At 43.0% G+C, this 19,856-nt stretch overlaps 1 protein-coding gene across 4 annotated transcripts in view; it reads left to right on the top strand.

Annotated features, from left to right (window-relative positions):
- Positions 1-253: 253 nt before the first annotated feature.
- Positions 254-19,856, top strand: part of IRF2 (interferon regulatory factor 2) — a 40,044-nt gene continuing 20,441 nt past the window's right edge. Inside the window, exons 1-3 of one of the 4 annotated variants that reach the window (XM_063402141.1) lie at positions 254-472; positions 17,075-17,201; positions 18,127-18,234. In XM_063402141.1, coding sequence (XP_063258211.1) covers positions 17,196-17,201; positions 18,127-18,234 — 114 coding nt within the window. In that variant the 5' untranslated portion in view covers positions 254-472; positions 17,075-17,195. Of the gene's footprint in view, positions 473-994; positions 1,080-1,122; positions 1,426-17,074; positions 17,202-18,126; positions 18,235-19,856 lie in introns of those variants that run through there. The other 3 variants (XM_063402144.1, XM_063402143.1, XM_063402142.1) reach the window with 3 other exon arrangements.

A 19,856-nucleotide genomic window follows, 5' to 3' on the forward strand; every position in this document is an offset into this window, starting at 1 on the left:
TGCAGCCCTGCGGGTCCGGGGGAAGCTCCCGCTGATCGCCGGTTCCGGGCAGCGTCGGTGGCCGAGCCCCGGGGTGTGCCGAGTCCCAGCGCCGTGCCGTGCCGTGCCGTGCGGTGCTGTGCCGTGCCATGCCTTGCATTTGCACTGTTCCGTGCCGTGCAGTGCCGTGCCCCGGCGCGGCGGTGACGGGCGCAGCGCTTCCGCGCCCGCCGCCGCAGCCCTGCCCCCGCCGCCTGCGCGGCCGGCCCGGCCCGGCGGAGAGGCGGGGGGATTTCCAAGCGCCGGCGGCCTCGCCGCTTCCTCTCCTTGTTTTGCTTTCGATCTGGCCCTCTCTCCGCCCGGGCGGAGGCACTGAACTTTTAGTTTTGCTCCCGCGATTATTCAGCGCCTGTTTTCATTTCCATTTCGTGTCCCCTGGCAACGGCGGTAACCTTGAGGAATTATATAAGGGCCGCGAAAACGGGCAGCCAAGGTAATTTTGAATTATTTTCTGTTTTTTTTCCTATTTATTCTTTTCTTCTTGTTTAATTTTTATTTTATTTTTCCGCATTGCCGCCGTTTCCGTGTGCGGGGCAGCGGGGGCTCCGGGGCAGATGCGCATCTGTTTTAAAAACAAAAGGTCGGGTTGCAGCGACCGGGGCCGAGCCCGAGCCCGATTCGGCCGCTACGTTTGAGAAGGGGCGGGGGGGAAGGGAGGACGCGGCCGCGGAGATGGAGCGGACAGGGGGTACCCGCCGCTTCCCGGCTGGGGAGGGAGTAGGGCAGACAAAGGCGGGGGCGTTGGATCGCGAGGGCCGCGGCGCGGGCCGGGCCGGGCCGGGGGCCCCCGCACTTGTTGCGGGGCTGGCGGCTGCGGCGGCTCCGATAAGGGAAGGGAAGGGGAGCGGCGGCGGCGCGGGCGGAGGGGCCGCGGGCGGGGGTCGCTGCGGCGGGGGGGCGCTGCCCCCGCGGGCCGGGGGCGGGCAGGGGCGGGGCCCGGCCCGCCTCGCGGAGGCTCCGTTACACAAGCGGCGGGCGGGGCCGCCGCGCCGGGGCGGGAGCCGGGGCCGGGGGCAGCCCGGGGTCCCACCCTCGTGAGGGTACGGCAGCGGCAGCGCGCAGGGGGAGATGCAGCGGGGCTGGGGGCGGGCGGGCCGCAGCGGGCGGGTTCCGCGGGAGCGGCGGAAGGAGGAAGTGGCGCGGCCGCTCGGTTCCCTGCGGGAGCGGCCTGCCGTGCTGGTGGCGCGGCCGCCTTCGCGGGCGCTGTTGTGCCCCACGCTGGCGAGCGGAGAGCCGAGCGCTGGACATCTAACCCCAGAGGGAAATTAGGAACCAGGATTTTCTTTGTGCGCGGTACGCGGGGTCAGATTTCAAGCGTCTTGCCATGGCTGGGATCAAAGTTGCGAGTACCTGAAGAGTTGGATCCCTCGGCCCAGATTCTCGGAGGTACTTAGGTTTTTAACTCCTGTTTTGATTAATGTGAGCTGCTAAACAGCAGAGTCTGTGTCTTAACCTTACTTCTTTAGACACAGAGCTCAGATAAAGGAATTCCGGAGTGGAGAACTTTCCTTCCGGTAAGTGTTCAGTTGTAATTTATAGCCCACCTTACCGTGCTGAGTCTTGCAGGCATCATTCTCTTGAAGGTCTGGGCAGTTGTAAATGGAGAGCTCTGTTTCTGGAGATAAATTACAGCGTGTTTAAGTTTACAGTTATTCTATTCAAGTCTTAACAACCTTTGCAGGATGCCTGTGTTAGTACCATAAAAAGAGAGTTGAGTGAGGCAGCAACATTTAAATTCACACTAACACAGAGACAGTCACACAAAAGGAGCAGAACTGATCTGTGAGGCAGATGGTCTCAGTCTGAATCGCAGTTTTTCCTTGCCACCAGCCCCTTCAGATGCATCAGTATCCTTCTTTGGCCCCTGTTGGTAACGTGCTGCCAGGGAATTACTTCTTGTGCCCTTTTCTTTTTGCTGGTAAAACATGGTGAAAGGTGTGAGAGCTCCAGCTCCTCAGGCACAGTATCACTTCATTGTGGTTGTGTGCCACACTGCAGCCCCTCAGTGAGTGCAGGCATGGCAGGGTGTCAGCCTGCTGAGCCTTGTTTCATCTCTCTGAGGCTGCGGGTCCCAGCAGGTTGGCAGGTGCAGGTAGAGCAGTCAGTCAGTATTATTGTTTGGCACATATATTGGCACTGCTACCCAGTTACTTGCTGGTGACAGAAGTGGCAGATTTTAGGAGGTGTCAGGTCAGTCTCTAGAGAAGAGCTGTTCATCACAGGCCGCACTGTGTGGAAATGGGTAGCCAAGAGGTATGAGAAGTAACCATGCAGGCTATTAGGAAAGGGAGTTAAAGGCCCCTTTCTCCATTGAATAAAGGTCCTTGATGTGTGGGACCAAGTGGAGTTAGAGGCAGTTTTAATACAGAGTTGAGAAAATGATGAAGAAAAAGGGTGCTAAGATTCAAGAGAAAATAAAAAAATATTTTGGAATAAATGGAGTCTACATTAGAAGAATAGGCTTTATGTAAATAAATTTGCAGCCAGGCTATGTATGCCTTCAATGAAAACATGTACTTATATATACCATATCTATATTAATATATGTTTAAAAACAAAACAGTGAGAAAAAGCTGGTGGATAAGGATTGTAAAGTTTGCCATAACACTCTCTCTCTTGAAGTGGTGCTTCACCTCCATGGTGTTAAAACATCTCCATGATAGAATACTTGGAATGTCAGAAACTTTGTGGATGCGTAGAGAGGCGTGAGTAGCTTACATGTGCATGATGTGGGAAACCTCTTATTAAAGAGGAAATAACTGTTTGGGGAAGTAACATGGGGTCCCATGGCTTGATGTTCTAGGCCTGTGTAGGAAGAGAGATTTGGGCCATATGACTGACTGCCCAACCTAGATGTTAACAATAATTGTCATATATTAAGGGAGTGTAGAGAAGCTCCAAGAGTAGGAAATAAGATTGTTAATGAGAGGCCTAGGTTGCCCCCATGTAGATCATGTCATGGGCCAAGATGAATTTTGCCAGGTGCCAAAAACCCCTACTTTCTGCGTGTAGCTTGTACAGATACACTGGGGCTAACAGCTCTGGACAAAGTACTGGCCAGCAAGAACCAAGTTCAGAATTTTGCATTCAAAATCACAGCCAGTTCTGACATAACACCAGTTCTAATGTCCTTAAACTCAATGTTATTGTGGCAGTGTGTACTCTTCCGAAATAGATCTTCATATAGCGAGGAAAGAAATTAATCAAATGGTGAGAGGCAGCCAAAAGTGTAAAATAGTTGTAAGTGGCATGTAATTCTTCAAAGACACTAATAATAAAGGTTCAAAGCAGTTGTATGTCATTTGTCAAAAATACCAAAAAAGCTGAGCAGGCTGACAAGCAAAGCAAAGCAGCTCAGTACAAGTAAAAAGACCCCTTTCAAATGTTAAGGTTTCATCTGCAAATGGGAAAGGTGGAAAAGAACATAAAATCTATGTCAAAGACAATAAGGTAGGCCAAAGAGTCATGCTGCTAAAGGCATGAGAACAGTTAGAATATACTCTTTGAAGCACATCAAACCCAGGAAGCTTGCTGATAAGTTATCCATGTGGAGAAGGAGTGCCCAAGGAAGATAAAGTCATGGCAGGGTGAAACAAATTCTCTGAGCCTTGCTTCACCAAGAAAGAGTTTAAGGAGATTCTTTTGCAAGAGGCTATTTTTTAAAGGAGTGAACACATGGGAGAGTTTTTCAAAGTGAAGTGTCTGTGCGAGAGGGTGTGAGAACAAACCGTGGGGAAGGATGAAGTAGAAGGCAGGAGGTGATTGCCGAGTTTTGAAACAAATTAATTGGAAAGTTACTGATATGTTGCATCTTGTGTGTAACTCCTTGAGTGCTCCAGAAATAGGATGTAACAAATGAGCTGTCAGTTTTTCAGGGTTTCTGTGGAGACTCAGAACTCAAGGATGGGCATTTTTGTTTGTTTGTTTGGTTGCCAAGGATTAGTGAATGGGACTAGTGAACATGGGTATAAATGTGAAACAGTGACAAAGACTAGTCCTGACTTTTATTGCCAGGAAGCTGAGTGTCTCTGACTCCTCTAGCATAGTCTAAAGTTTAGTTGAGTGACTGACTCAACTAAAGCATTCTCCAAGAGTATTGCAGAGCTGTTGTCTGGTTGATGCAGTCCTTACTAAAGCAGGGCCAGTTTCAAGGTGGGATCAGTTTGCTTTGGGCTGTGCAGTCATGGCCAGTTTCCTCAGTGAAAAGAGGTTATATCCCTCACCTCCAGTCTGCCCAGGCCTAAGCCTTCAAGGGATGGAGCAAGGGTTAGGTGGGAATGTGACAAGTTTATTGCTTGTATTAACTCATTTGGAGCATGAAAATCCCCAAGGCTGAACCACAATGTCTGCAGAAGAATCTTATTTTGAAAATGTGGATGTAAGTTTGTAGATGAAGTTCAGTACAGACCAATTTCAGTGTCATGCACATGGAAGGGATTTTAATCCTAATTTTCTGTACACAAAAATGAAGTATGAACTGACTTTCTACTCAGGAAAAAATCATAAAACTTGTATAATCCAATGAAAAAATAAGCTCTGTGCCAAGATGTGGCTAATAAAGGATAGGACAGGTTAGGAATTATTAGAAAGGAGTTTAAAAAAGAAATAGAAAGCACCATCATGCCACTACAAATCTATGTTGGTCCTCTCTCCTGATTCAGGAAGTAGTGAAAGTTGCTGAGCTACAGAGAGGATGTCAAAGATGATGAAGGGTAGGAAGGAGCTTTTGTGAAAGAGTTAGTAATTTGGAAAAGAGCTGACTGAAGGGACTGTGGGGATATTATTTAAAATCACTAGTGTCATGAAGAAAGTGAAGAGGTAAGATAAAGGAGACCCAAATAAAACAATTGGGAGGCAACTTCAAAAAAACACACAATACATAAATTGTGGTGCTCACAGCCACTGAATATATGTCAGGAGTTTACTCGGGTTCACGAGTGATTAGGCAGTCTTTTGGAGAGGAACTTGCTGTGCAACTTAGCAGTCAGGACAGTGCAGTATCAAATTTTGGGCACTAACTGCTGACAGAGAATTACTGCAGATGCTGATCAAGAATCGTTGCTGAAAACTGCTAATAGAAATTTCCACTGAGAAACATAAGCTAGAGACTATACAGAAACATAGCTACAGCTATCTATTTGCAGATAACAGAGAGAAGCAAGTCTGCGTATTGCCCTTTGTTATGTGAAACTTGTGGCATAAGATTTTATTGAACTTTCAGGGAAAAAAAAGCCTATGATGATCCTGTTTAATTTGGGCTTGCTACCCCAGCCCTTGTTAACCTGACACCAGTTAAGTCAGGTTAAGTGTATCCTGTATGCATTTAACATTGCACTGGAGTGCAAAATTCCTCTGCCATTTGCAGGATTAGAACCTCAGCTTGTATTTGGTGCATCATATATCAAAAGTCATGGTCTGTTTCTAGGTGAATATATAAAACAAATCACGTGTTACTCTTGCTTATCTCTGTGTCTCATTTGTTAAGATTGCTCTTTTGAAACCTGATTCTTCAAAGGCCTAAAATGATTGTGATATTGAGGGCATAAACCATGAGGCAGTGTTTACAGAAGTTTTATTATAGCTTGTGCTGCTACAAACTGTGCTTAGTGCAAAACATTTTCTGATTTGTCCTTTGAGATCTCAAGTGCAAAACAAAACAACAAATAAGTAAGCGGAAAAGATTCTGGATACAGTAAATGAGAGGAACAGATTTCTTAACTTGCATGTTCTTCATGTATGAATAGCTTTATGCAAAATACTATTCGGTGTAATTAAATAATTTCCTCTTGGGGTTTTTTGGTTTTGTTTGGGGTGTTTTTTCAGACATTTATTGGAACTGTATGGAAATTCTTTGTATTGACTATGTGTAAACTCTTGTGTTAAGATTAAAATAATGGCTAAAAACCCCTGAAATCAACAATTAACATTTAGTAGAAGAGACTCCATATTAACAGTTTAATGTTAGCCCATGTGTATGTAAATATATATATGCAGATATACGTATCTATGTATCTACATATATAAAATACATATTAGGATATATTTTATATAGCATAAAATACATTGTACAGCACATACTTCTTATTGACAGACTATGAAAAGGTTTTAAAACTTGCTCTTACAGTTAGTGCTGGCTATGTTTTCAATGTCTTGGAAGCTCATGTAAAATTTCTGGTTTTTTGAATGACCTAGAGAAAAAAGGAAGAAGTAGTAAGCAGTACAGTAATGTTTGGTTTCTTAATTTGTGATATATTGCAAGCCCAGCTTTCTGTGTGCTAGAAATCTTCTGACCTCATTGTTTGCTTGGGAGCAGATTGCATTCAGTCAAGTACAGCAGTCTTTAGGACAAAGCAAACATTTTATCATGTTGCAGGTTGGACACAAATCTAGGAGCAAATCTGCCTGCATGTGGCATATTGTTTCAGCCCAGGTCCAGAATTTAAATTTTAACTCTTGAGTTATTTTAACATGTAATTGTTGCTATATAGGTTGCTGTCTTTCAAGGTAGCTTGGAAGTACTAATTTTCATATTCCTGTCTATTAAAGAGTAGGGAAGATTGCTGTTTGATAGTTTTTCAGCTAACCTTGACAGGTTCGGTTTGTAGCTCCCAGCATATTTCTGGTGTTAGGAATGGCGTTAAGGTGCGTCAAAACTGTTTAAATTTGGCCTTTGTTCTGAACCGCACATGACAGTTGATGCTGTCCAACCATTTCCCTTTAGCTGTAAAATTATTTTAAGTACTTTTTGAAGACTTAGATACTTAACATTAATACAGCACAAAAGAAGGAAGGGTTGCTTATGCATCTGGTCTTGAAAAGTGTGACCTGTGGTTAAGTTCTGCGTTTTGATATGTATGGAAGGATATATGCGACCTGAAGGGCCTGGTAAGTGCACAGAGGACAAAGCCTGTACTGTAATATTTCCATTGATATTGCATATACTGAATTTAATTGGATGAGGCATATAAATCTGTAAAATCAAAACTAAACAGCCCACCCAAAAACACTTTCCAAAATTGTGACAGCATCTCAAAAAGTTTATCTAAAATAAAAATAATTCTGCAATAGGAAAACAAGCAGGATAGGAGAGTAGTGTTTTTAAATTACTGAAAGCTTGCCTGCAGCATTTGAAATCCCAACAGTGTTACATGAAAAAGATGAAAGCAAAACTTGAGGATAAAATTGAAACCAAATATAAACAAAAGTGAAACCGACTCCGTTGGTTTTCATTTCCCAGTTGGCAAAAATGAAAGAGTAAACACAGAGGAAAGAAACATGAGAGCTTGAAAAATTAATTCAATTTTACCATTTATTTAATCTGTTGTCTAAGTTAGACTGCTGCATGGCAGCAGCCCCTTAGCGAACTACACAATAGAGGGTAGGGACTGCATTCTTGGTTTATCCAGGTACCACTTTTCACATCCAGAGGTCTGGGCAAAGGCCCTGCAATATGGGAAGTGGCCTCTTCTTCAGTCACAGAAGTGCTGTTTTGAAATGCTGTGGCAAACATGTACACAAAGTACAGTGGAAGTGATGATATCCAGGATGATGAAAGGGCGTCAGTAATTCAGCTGGCCAGAGCGCTTGAGTTTTAGTCATGTTGAGATTCATATTGCTGATAGAATTGGGTATAGAATACATAGTTGGCTCTTTTTTTTTTTTTTTTTTTTTTTTTAATTCCACCTTTGCGGTCATCCACTTAGATCGGGAGCAGATCAACAGTAAACAAAAGATGTAATCCAGTATCAGCTTTGCTGATGGCATGAAATGACTGTGAATGGTTTCACTCAATTTCCAGAGATCAGTCAACAGCTAGAATGTACTTTGTGACCTTGAGAACGAGGTGGTGAATTAATCAAAATATGGACAAACATTGGATGGCTGTGTAATCTCAAATTAATGTCCTTCTCCTATTTAGAGATGCATGCTCCTGGGCAGTATTGAAAAAAGATTGGGTGTTGGCAAGAAGCTTGGACAATCTCTGCTCTTCTAAGGCTGTAGTGGGGTGAAATGAAAAACTTCAGTTCTAGAGGGCCAGTTCTGACACATTTGAACACTTTGCATTCAAGCATATGAAAATGAAATATTTTGGATGCCAGAACAATTCTGAGATTTGAGATTGATGAGAGAATCCAAAGAAGTCTAGCCTTTTTTAGTTTAATAATATTTATGCAGCTTAGATGAGAAATGAAGATGAGTTGAGTTGTCTCACTGTAGCTCAGTAATATTTTAGGAAATTTCTGAGATAGAAATAGCTGCTGCAGATCACAAAGGGAGGCTGATTGCTGTTGGTCTGTGGTCAACACAAAAACTTAAAATTAAGAGCACATTTTGTAATTTTGTAATATTAACTATTCATATCCTATGTGTCGTGTGGCAGAGGAAAGAGTAGCATTTTTAGAAAAAGGAGCATTAGATCATATCATTCCAACAGGCATAAGTACAAGTATTTCATTTCTTAGTACACTTTAAGTGCACACCTTTTAAATGTGTGTACAAGAGAAAGATATTTCTCTCTTAAATTCTCCAGTGTCAAGCAATATCTCTGTAATAACTAACTCAATTTATTTTTTGTGCTCAACACATCTGTCTTTCATGGTGCTATTTTTGTAACTGTAAATAAGTTCATGTGACAGACATGTTTCCAGCTCACAGTGGGTGTTTCAGAGGATCCCAGCCCCCAAGTCTGTGCCTGCCATGATCTGTCTGTAAAGGAAGTGTCGAAGTAAACATGAGAGTGCTTTTTACAAATCCAAAATAGTGTATACTTTTCTTGATTACCTTTTCTTAGAAGTAAAGGAAAAGTTACTGTGCTGAGAGGGCTGGGTTTGCTTCTCACAGTGAGGCTAGGCAGAGGTAGTTTATGTCTTTTGCTGCTGGATCTGGGTGTTGTGGTACCAATTAGAAGTTTGGGTAGCAAAGGTGTAGTTGTGAGTTAGCTATTAACTTCAGCGATAGAAACTGCCCTTGCCCCGACAATAAAATGAAAGCTTTAAGCAAATATTAAATCACACTTTAGTGTAGTGTACAAATAGTTCTTGCTGTGTGTTGCAGAACAGTATGTTATACAAACAAAGGTAGCTGTGAGAAACAAGCCAAATCCAAGCTAGGTGGATTACATCAGGTGCAGGTCATGGCCAGTGAATGTGAAAATTCTTCCTTGAACACATTTCTCAGTGTTTGCTATCTGGAATAATTTTTTTTCTGCATCCCCGAATGCCTCTAAAATGTCATTGTCTTCTTGCAATCCTGTCTGAGCTTCACAAACCATCAGTGTGGGAACAATGAGATTAAGCACTTCTCTTTTACAGTGGCTCTTTTATAATGTGTAGCACCCTATAAAGCACTCACCCTGTAGTTTCCCTTAGGCAAAGGAATGTTAGGTAGGATACTGAGATAAAGACTGCCCAGGCTTTAAAAGGTACTGTCACAGTTTAAGATTCCGATCTTGCAGGTATGTGCATGCATAATTTCTCACTGCTTTCAGAGAGATCCATGTAGTAAAAGTGCTTGTTAAGAGTTTTAGGGATGTCTCCTGTAAACCTAGTCATGGAGCTCATGAGAATGCAGTGGTCTAACAGAACCATGCCGTTGATTGCATCAGTGAAGTGATTGTTTATAATTGTTTGAGCTTTAATAGCCTTCTAGTTTTCATCAGGCTGGAAACTTCTTTATGAATCAGGTGTCAAATGCTGAGTTTTCCTGGCACCTTTAAAGAACACACAGAGTTTGGCTTCCGTAAATTCCAACTGACACAACTAAGCAGCAGCAGCAACAATTATGGGTATTCAGGAGTGGATTTGCGTGTGGGCACTTAATTCCAGAATAAATTGATTATTTTGAAGATAACTGCCCCCCAATGCAAGTAATTAATTATTCTCTGGCAACCATGACAACAAGCCCCTCCCAAACCTGTCTGAGTGAAGTACAGGAAAGTCGCCACCTCTCTTTTAGGCAGCATTTGAGAGAAAAATATTTAGAAATCCCAGATACTGAGGACGAATCATGGTCAGTCATCTGATTAACACACAGCTTAAGAAGAAAACAAATTGGATATTGGACTGATTATAAATAATCAATATATGGTTGCTTTTGAGACTTCTGGAGGAGGTGGCAAGGGATACTGTCTCTCCTACAGATGTGTTGTCATCCTGATGCCACCAGAATCTGGCATCTCCCATCTTCACTTCCTGCGAAACCTGGAAAAAAAAATTAAAGAAACCCCTAGGAAACAAAGTATTCTTTTAAAGCTGAAACTAAAGCAGTCATTTTGTACTGTCTAGACTAGCATGCATTGATATGTGTGTGCAGATGAACATTGTGGCAAGGATACTGTGGAGATGATCTTTAGCAGTCTGTTACAAGCCTGGCCCAAACTCCCAGCTGATGTAGGTTGCTGCAGTGCCAGAGAAATGGATGTGCTCAGTCACAGATATTGTGTTCTTCAAGTGTCGTGACAGTGTTCAACACAGGAGCCAGCACAAGAGAAATTTCACTGTGGGTATTGAGAGGCTGAAGCCTTGCTTCATTATGGCTAAGTCCAGAAGCAAAAAAAAAGAGAGCAACCTTTGGGGTTTATTGTATTGAAATAAGATGGATTTTCTTCAGTTAAATTCTAGTCTGCAAATCCAAGGGCTAACTTTATTGAGGCTTGAGATCACTGCAAAATAGCAACTCATGTCTTTGCTGCTGAGGGAGAATAAGCTCTGCATGGAAACCAAAGGAAAGAGTGTTTTGATGTGTAACGTCTGAATCCCAGCCAGGGCATGTTAACACCCTTTGGGTGGAACAGAAATGCTATGGGACTGATGAAACACACTCCATATACAGTATGAGTTCTCACAGTACATTTTGCTGGGCGTGTTTAACATGCAGTCTGTAATGCTGATTTCAATACACGTTTGAGTTACTTTTGCCTTTGTTTTCTTTGGTTTTTGTTTTGTTTTCAGCGAAAGATGAGTTGGTTGTTTTTTACCCTCTGGCCCATGAGGATAAAAGGGCTTTTCTTCATTCTACTTAGTGTATCATTCTTGGGTACAGCAGCAGGAGAGGAGTGCGTGCTGAGTGCTTCCCTCCTCCTCCATCTGCCTTCCAATGAGATGGGCACAACCTGGGCACTGCATTGCAGAGCCTTGGAAAGTTGGGTAGCTGTTGCTAGCATGAATCTGTCACGCAGCAGCCTGATTTTCCAGGTTTTTCACCACCCCACAAAGCTTTCTTCTTAGCAGCCATACTCCTGTTGTAGCCCTGCCACATTTTGTTTGGGAACATGAGTAAGCAGGTGAAGTATTGCCTGGTGATTGCTTGTACAGGTTCTTCTTAAAGGCCAGTCCATTCCTTACACCAGTCTGCCAGACCTGTGCTCTCCCACCCTGTCTTGCTCTCCAGTTCTTGGCTTTCTGACCTGTCTTGATGAGGTCGCCTCCTTCCTGCAGGCACCAGAGTAAATAAGATACCACTTTTCCTGGCTGCAGTGAACTCTTTCTCCATGGTGGACAGACAGGATAGTCTTTTCTGCTGCCACCAAAACCTTAGGAAAGAGCATGAAAAATACTGCTTTTGCTACAATGTGGATCAAGTGTTACAGCCTACACAGGAGCTCAGTCAGTGAAGCAGCCTGGCCATGGGAACACTTCAACTGAGCTCACAGCAAGAGGTGCTTAGTGAGAAGCAAATCTGCTCACAATGTTTCCCCCATCCCTCTCTGTTCAGCAGGGCATCACTGACAGAATAATGGTAAGGAAATAGGAGGGACCATTACATGCACTTAAAAGAGTATGTTTTGCTTTCTAGCTAGCTGTGAGTGCAGAAAGACTATTATTGGGGTTTATGGGTTTTCTTGCTTCATATCTGTTTTCTAAGTGAGCATTTCACTTTGAGCCTGTAACCCTTGTACCTCTAAGAGTGGCAATGCCCACTTTGCCTTATTTACTACTCTTTAATGAAGTGTTTTGCTGTTTGTTCCAAAAAAAAAAAAAAAAAAAAAAAAAGGAAAGACATTGATAGTTGCATAATTCGGGATTATCAGAAAGAAGGCATGTTCTGGAGCACCTGTGGTAAGATTTTTCTCCACCTCCTGGCAGACAGGAAATGTACCAGGCAGAGGTCTTGTCTCCCCACACACTTTGGGCAGGGGGAGTTCAGTTGTCCACAGTCAAAGCAGCTGAGTAAAATGCATTTCTGTTGTCCTTTCAGTATCAACCTCACATTTCTGAAGTATTTATGGGCAGTTGAGTCTAAGTCCCAGGTCTTCTTACCTGGGAGAAGACTCTATCCCTCTGATGAGTTTAACTTCTAAGCAGGGCTTTGCCCAGAGTACAGATGGTGAAATCTTTGAAAGTGCTATTCACAGCAGAATAGCTGCAAAAGACAGTCATATTGCAAAATCCTATATGAAGGCAGAGTTCAGTCTGTGACCAAAGAGCAGAATTTTGCTCCAAGTACTGTTCTTTAAAAAAAGATCATGTTTCCTTGTATGCTAGAACAGTCTTGGCACAGATACAAATACAGAACCCAGTTCTCTGAATCCTAAAATTAGCATATGGTCTCATTTCAACATATCTCTTTGGTCACATGAGATGACTGATACTTTTCTTAACTGCATCAGCCTTAGAAAACAAAGGGAATAGTTTAAAAGTTTATCAGCAAAGCACAAGTAGAGATAATTTTGCAAAATATAGTATTGCCAGTTCTGTATTTGCAGAGACCATTGTAGACCAGATTGTATAAATCAATACCATGCAATATTCTGCACATGTTCTCTGAGGAACAGATGTTTTTCCACAGCTTTGAGCAAAGGCTATGACCTACTTCACAAATGTGCCTTATCCCACCTTAACTTTTCATAACCAATAATAGTATTTCCATATACTGACAAGTCTTTTAACTAGGTACTTTGTGATAGTGAAATAACTGCTTTTCCAGTGTTTTGGTTTTTGGGGGTTTTCTTTGGTTGCATAGGAATATAATTTTAAGAAAGTGCCCACAGGCACAGAGTAGCTGGTGTTTTTGGGATAACTTTTGTGCCTTTTCAGTTATCCAGATGCTGCCAGAGTGAAACTGAAGGAAAGAGAACACCATGTACTGCTCAGATGTAATGCCTGCCATGCCATTGCTTTCACTTTCTGTCTACAGCTGCTGTAATTCTAGTGAAGAGCTCTTCATTCTCAAAGGTTACACTTTCTGTATGTCAGGAGTGTTATCTCTGTGAAGGAAAAAACAAGTTAGACTTACTAGAATGTTCTTGTGGAGAGTAGGGAGGGACTGCAAACTCCTTATCAATCATTATGGAGTAAAAATATGTGTATATGCAGATTGCAACTAGTTTATAGCTTGTTGGGGAGTAGCCTTCACCGTGTTCTTGAAGTTTCTCATTGCAAAAAATAGGCTGAACTGATCACAGGCCTAGCATGAATGGTGCAGTAATTAAAGCTTCAAGGAAGATCAAAATAATCTCTCCATAAACTGTGGTGGCAGCCCATCCATGGGCCAGACTTCTTGTGTGGGAATGGCTCTTCACAGGCTCTCAGTGGCCTCCCCCTCCATGCAAATGCCAGTGAATTTGGGCTGATGTCTTGCCCACTTGCTGCTGGTTTGGGAATAATTTTATTAATGTCTTCATGTCCATCAATATATTTAAGCTTCCACTCCCAAAACAGCAAATGCCCCTGACTGTGGCCCCCTCTAATATTAAGACAGAAGGTAAAAATAGACCAAGAAAAGGGAAATTATATTCCTGGAGCTGCCAGTCTTAATGCATTTGTAGCAGGCATGGTTAAAAATAGTGATGTTTTTGAAGACTGGCTGTCTCTAAGAATCATAGAGTTATATCCTAGCAGGTTAGACCTATTTACAATTTCTAAAGGAGCTCCTCTTTAAAGACAGGGCAGAAAAATGCTTTCTGTGGTCCCATCTGTAGCTGACTGTGTTTCTTGGTGATAAGTCTTCCGTTCGTCCACCATGAGACATTGATAAACCAGAAGAAAAAACAAACAGGAATTATTTTCAACATAATGCCAGAAAGACTTCAACATTGGGTCTCTGGGAGTATTAATCTTTTTCGTGTGTTCTCACCAAAGAGATGCTGGGGGTCAGTGCTATCCAGATTTAAAGCTGTTGTCTAAAAGCACAGGAATAGTTTTGGATTAAGGGGTTCTTCTCCATCCTTCGCAGCTCCTCCTTCCCACCCCTCATGCCAGAGTGCCTTCCTCTCTTGGTTGTGCTGTCACGTGTGTCTTTGAGCGGGATGGCACCCATGGTCCAGGTTCAAGCAGATGAAGAAAGAGGTGTTGCTTGTAAGCCTGCCGAGTTCCTGGACTTCTTCAGAAAGTTGCCTATGCAAAGAGTAGCGCTAGCATGCAGAAAACTGGGATGGGACTGAAGGGTGATGGAGAACAAGGTGCTGCTTTGCCACTGGTGGAGCTGGTGCTGCTCCTTCCCTCTGCTCCTTCCTTCCTCCCAGCCGGCTCCGCTTCTCTCCCTGCCTCCATCCATGGGCTCTGCAGTTTGGGGGAAGATGGTGTCAAGTGACCCAAGGCAGGCATTAAGCCATTTTTCTCCTGGTTAACCAGAGTGTGGAAGGTTCAGGAGGCAAAAGTAACCAGGCTTCTGGAGAGGTTTGCTTAGGCCAGCAGATGGGTACCTACAGCTCGGGGAATCATGGTAGTGGTGAAGCCAGTGGGAACTGGATACCTTGGCAGCTCTGGAAATGCTGTTAGCCATGCAAAAAATACCAATGGCTGTGTGTAGCTTCTTCTAGGTGTGAATGTGCAGGAGAAGTGCAACATTGAGACTGACCAGGAGTGGGAGATAGGTGGGTAAGTGCTTTTAGTTTTACAGCCAGCTGCAGATTATAAATGTTGACGTTTCGTTCTGCTTGGAAGGATTGACTCTTTCTGCTTTTTTTCTTTCAACTGGGTAAACACTGGAGAGAGACTGGCAAGAAACTTGGCATACCTGCTGTTTTTAGGACTCACCTTTAGTTTCTGACTTTGTAGGTTTGTTTTATAATTGATATATTCTGATGGATGGTGAAGCTGGTGTGGTGTTAGGCAATAGCCCCTGAAACTTTACATGCTTTTGCTGCCTATTTTGGAGCATTTCAAACACCTTTACAAACTGAAATGATTTTCAATGTCAGGCAATTCAATCTGTACTCACTGATGGACGGACTCCAGGTTCTCCCACCTGGGGCCAGTGGAAGGAGGCTTCAAGTGCACCCAGTAATGCCATTTATGGACAGACAGAAGCTACTTTGAAGGCACTGCAGAAGCTGATGTTCCTTTCTGTACAAATAAATAATGCATTTGGCAGCTCTGGACAGAGATATGGCACCTTCATTTCCCACAGGCCATTACTCAGTAGAGTTGGTATTATCATCAAAAGGACGTTGTTGACATGCAACTGACAAAAACCCTGCTACATTTTAGCACCATTGTGGTCAGTGCTGTCCTGAGGCAGACAGGTCTGGGAATGTCTTCTGAAGACATCCAGCTTTATTTTCAGCAGCATGTGCTCTTAAAGGAGCATGGGGTGGTGTTGTGTGATGATAAGCAGAACCACAGCTGTGCTCGCTCCTCTGTGAAGGCCATAACTCCAGAAGATTCCCTCTGTTCCCTCCAGATGAAAATCATTGTAGGATTGATTTTACCTGGGTTTGAATTTACTTTCAGATGAGCAGGTCTTGGGAGCCACTCCTCTCTTCTCACAAGCCAAACTTCTCTCCTGATTACCTTGGATTAATTTGTCTTGGTGTGAGTGATGGATGAGAAGGTGTGTGCTGACAGCTGCAGTTGCTAATCCCAGAGGAATCCCAGGGTGCCAAAAAGGAGATGAGCACCTCTCTGCAGCATCTGCAGGGGAGCAGCTGGGGAAGCCCCCAGGGACGTGAGAGGGCAAAGGCAGGTTGGCTCAACTCTGCTACTTTGGGCAAGACTGGCTTCCTTGTAGTAGCGATTGTTGGCAGCTTTCTCATTTCCTGAAATGTATTGCTTTTGTACAAAGGCAGCTTCTGTTTCTTCCACGTTGCCCGTCCCAAGTGGGATTCATTGCTGCTGCTGTCAAGATGACTTTTCTGCCTTTTGTCTAAGTTGTTCATTCAGATGGGCTTGAAATTTGTCATAGGGGCTCATTACCCAGAAGACGAGTCTGACTGCTAAATGGGAACACTCATATTGAATGTTGAGTCTAATGCACAGTGTTTCCAGGAATTTTCTCAAAGTGCATGAATACTTAAAGATACCTTACAAAGAAATGCATCTGTTGCAGATAATTGTTGCTTCTTTGTCAGACAAATAAAAATTTGCTCATGTTTTTAGTAGATTGCCATTTGCATTTTTCAGCTTTGACTCAAACTGCAGTAGGGGAAGATGGTCAAGGTCTCCTGTACACATCCTGCAACCTGGATGGGGGTTGTTGGTGCCAAGGGGAGGCGGTGCAGCAGCATGGCCGGCTGTTTGCCTCCAACCTGCGGCTAAAAGAGCTGAACCCACATCATCCTTGCCCAGAAAACAGCTTCCCTTTTACACAGAGAGGGGATATGCACAAGAGCTTGGTGCTGTTGGATTCTTGGCGTTGGCTGTTTTTTCATATCTGAAGTGAACCTGAAAGGGAGGGAGCTGAGCAGTTGCAGCCGTTTTCTGAGCTATTTTAGAAATTCGTAGTTACTGCAAGAGGCTGCAGCTGAAGCACGAATGACCAGCTCCACACAGTATTAAACAAAATACCAATATGTTTGCTAACAGATTAGTGTGAGCATGACTGCTGGTAAATTCTCTGAACACATCAAAGAACCTTATTGTTGCATTCAGGTTTTAATTGCTTACTAGTTTCAAGGAAATACATGTCCTCAGAGCAATGAGAGGAAACTTTGAACGTTTTTCTTCCTCTTGTGCTGGGTGTGGGCTTGGTACTGCCTGATTGTTAGTCTGTCCCATGCCTTTATTCCCATAGGAAGCAAGAACAAACCTATTTACATTTGTGCCATTGCTGTGTGCTTTCAAATTTTTCTTTCTCTTTTTTATTTTTACGATCAAAGGTGACAAGAATAGTGGAACAGAGAAGCTAAGAATGATGCAGAGAACACAGATGTGAAGAGCAAAAGAGAGAGGAAGGAGCTGAGCCCGGTGCAGAGCGGGCAAGGAGAAGCAGCAGCCTAAATGCAAGTACTTGAATGTGGAAATGATGGGTTGCAGGGTGCTTAATAGGCATTTAATGTAGTGCTTTAATCTTCATCTAGTGCCAGCTGGTTAATGATTTTAAAATTTTCTGCCTCAGGTTCAAGACTTTGGACTCTTATGTCAATAATTTACAGCTCTAAACAAGGAAGTGGCATCAAGGTCATGTGTGCATGTGAGTGAGAGAGACAGAAAAAGAAGTCAGTTTGAGTCTTAACTGGATAGTACAATGTGGTGTAGTGCAGATGAGGAGTGTGTGAAGCACTCACTTGATAGCTGAACAGCACTGAAATGTAAAATATCAGCTAAAAAATTCAGTGACTGGATTGGTCAGAGAAAGCTGGAGGGAGGGGGTCAAACTACTTAGCCAGAACCAAAGTGATCTGCCAAACTGCTGTGATGTAAAATGCACTTTTATTAATTCTAATCAAGTTCATAGGACTGAAACAGCCATTTGAAAGCCCTTTGGTTAGCAGAAGCATCATTTTAGCTAGTACAATGATGCCTCCTGCATGTGATTTTTTTTTCATTACACATTTTTTTCTTGGCAAAAAAAGGTCTTCTGCAAATGCAAGTATGTGGACCAAAAAGAGGTATCTCCAAGAGTGTGTTTTGCTTTGTAACTTTTGCTATCCAACCTATATCAGCAGACAAGCTTTTGCTGATATCCTTTATCATCTTCAGGTGAAGGTTTTCCTAGTACAAGTGTACCAAAATAGCATTTTCTGCCATAAAGAAGACATTATCATCTCATTTGCTCCTAGGGGAGGCTCACACACAGATCTAAAATAATGATTATATTTACAATCTTTCAGTGCCTGCAAAGCTTTGATAAGTGTACTGTGCAGAGGTGGAGGAGCCACCTGAGAGTTCTGCCTGGCAAACAAGTCACCTTGTCCCTTGTTCCCTGCAGCTCCTTCCCAGGTGGGTGACAATGCCTGTCGAAAGGATGCGGATGCGGCCCTGGCTGGAAGAACAAATCAACTCGAACAGAATACCGGGGCTGAAATGGTTAAATAAGGTAAGGGGGGTGTGCATGCTTGTGCCGAAGGGGAACTTGATAGTAGTGGCTTGAGTCTGCATAGGTAAATCAGCTCATTCCTGGTTTTCAAAGGGGTGAGGTGGGGAGGAAGGGCAAAGCTGAATGCTTCCTGCTGAACCTGTTCTTCCGGCCTCACCGGCCAGATCTGAAGCGTCTCTCTTTGGCCTGGTGGATTTGTGGCTCATCTAAAAGCATTTTCCAACTCTTTGTTGTTGAAGGGAGTGCTTCTGGAGACTCTGCTTGGAGTTTTTTTTTTAAACCTGGGAACACATTGTTCAACAAGTAGCATCAGAGGGATGTGTTCAAAATATTCTCCTGAGAAGGAAGACTATGTTCTGTGTTAGACTCTGAGTTAAAGCAATGATTTCCTGTTTCAGATTTGTGTGACTTCCCTAATACTCCTCAACCTGAGAGAAAATCAGGTGACTTTTCCCCTGCCAGACTCAAACCTAATATTCCTAGTCCTGAGCTCTTACTAAGTGCTCAAGACACTTTGAGAGCACAGTTGTGAGCTCAAAAATGTCAGTGCCCAATTTGAATTCATTTTGATTGGTTGAGTAAAATCTAGGAGTGTATTTGAGACTTTGAATAGCAATGAATTATAGAAATGTCGCATGCTTTCTGCACTATGCAGGTGAGTAATTCACCACATTGAAAAGCATGAAGCTGTTTTTGCTAGAGGCTCCTTTATTATCAGAATGAGTGGAAATGCACAAAATCAGGTGTAGAAACGTAGGAACTACCTGTCTTCTTAAGTCACTAAACCAAATAGTCTGGTATCCTCCCTATAGCAGTAGCAGTTGTGGTACTTAGGTGCTCATTTTTAAAGCTGAAGAATGACAATTGAAATTACTATTTTTTTTCCAGCTTTCAAAACTAGAAATGCTCATGAATATGAAATTATTTGGAGCGCTTTAAATTTCATCTATGAATCTTGTTTCTCAGTAGCTTCCTGCTTTGTTTCTCATGCTGTGGCTGGGTAAATAAATATTGCTTTATCCATTCCCTAGTTAGCTGTGAATTTTAGTAGGTCCTTGTTCTTGCATAATGGAGTCACAGCTGAAGAGAAGACCAGTTTTTACTGTTGTCTTTGTAATTTGAGCCCCATGTTCAGGTCCTTCTCCTTGAATATCTCTGTTTTGGTGTTAGATTTCCTACTGACAGTCTATTTCTGCTGTCCTTTGCTATCCAGAGTTTTCCTGCCTGACCCTGAAATAATTTCTCTGTCTTGAGGTTTATTAAACTCTTATTCCTCACTTTTACCCTCTGATTTGGCATCAACCTAGATTGCCTTTATTATGCTCTGCAAGAAAACTGCACTCCTGAGCACTTCTGTTTAAAAATGTTTACACATTTATTCCAACAATGGATAATTAAACCAAAAATATTTCTATTTTTACTGTAAATCCTGACCATAAACAAAGCCATGCATAGAATTAATGAAGTGTCATGTGGATCACAGCTTGTTCAATACCCACAGAATCAACTTTAGAGGCTGTAGTATTTTAATCAGTTTGGTAAAGGACAGTTCACAGTTTAGATAAGAAGGTGTGTCAGATTATCAAGAGAATGAAACTCATGTGTGTGCAGAGGTTTTAAGG

Source organism: Prinia subflava, chromosome 7, assembly GCF_021018805.1.
Source record: "Prinia subflava isolate CZ2003 ecotype Zambia chromosome 7, Cam_Psub_1.2, whole genome shotgun sequence".
NCBI classification, from domain to species: Eukaryota; Metazoa; Chordata; class Aves; order Passeriformes; family Cisticolidae; genus Prinia; species Prinia subflava.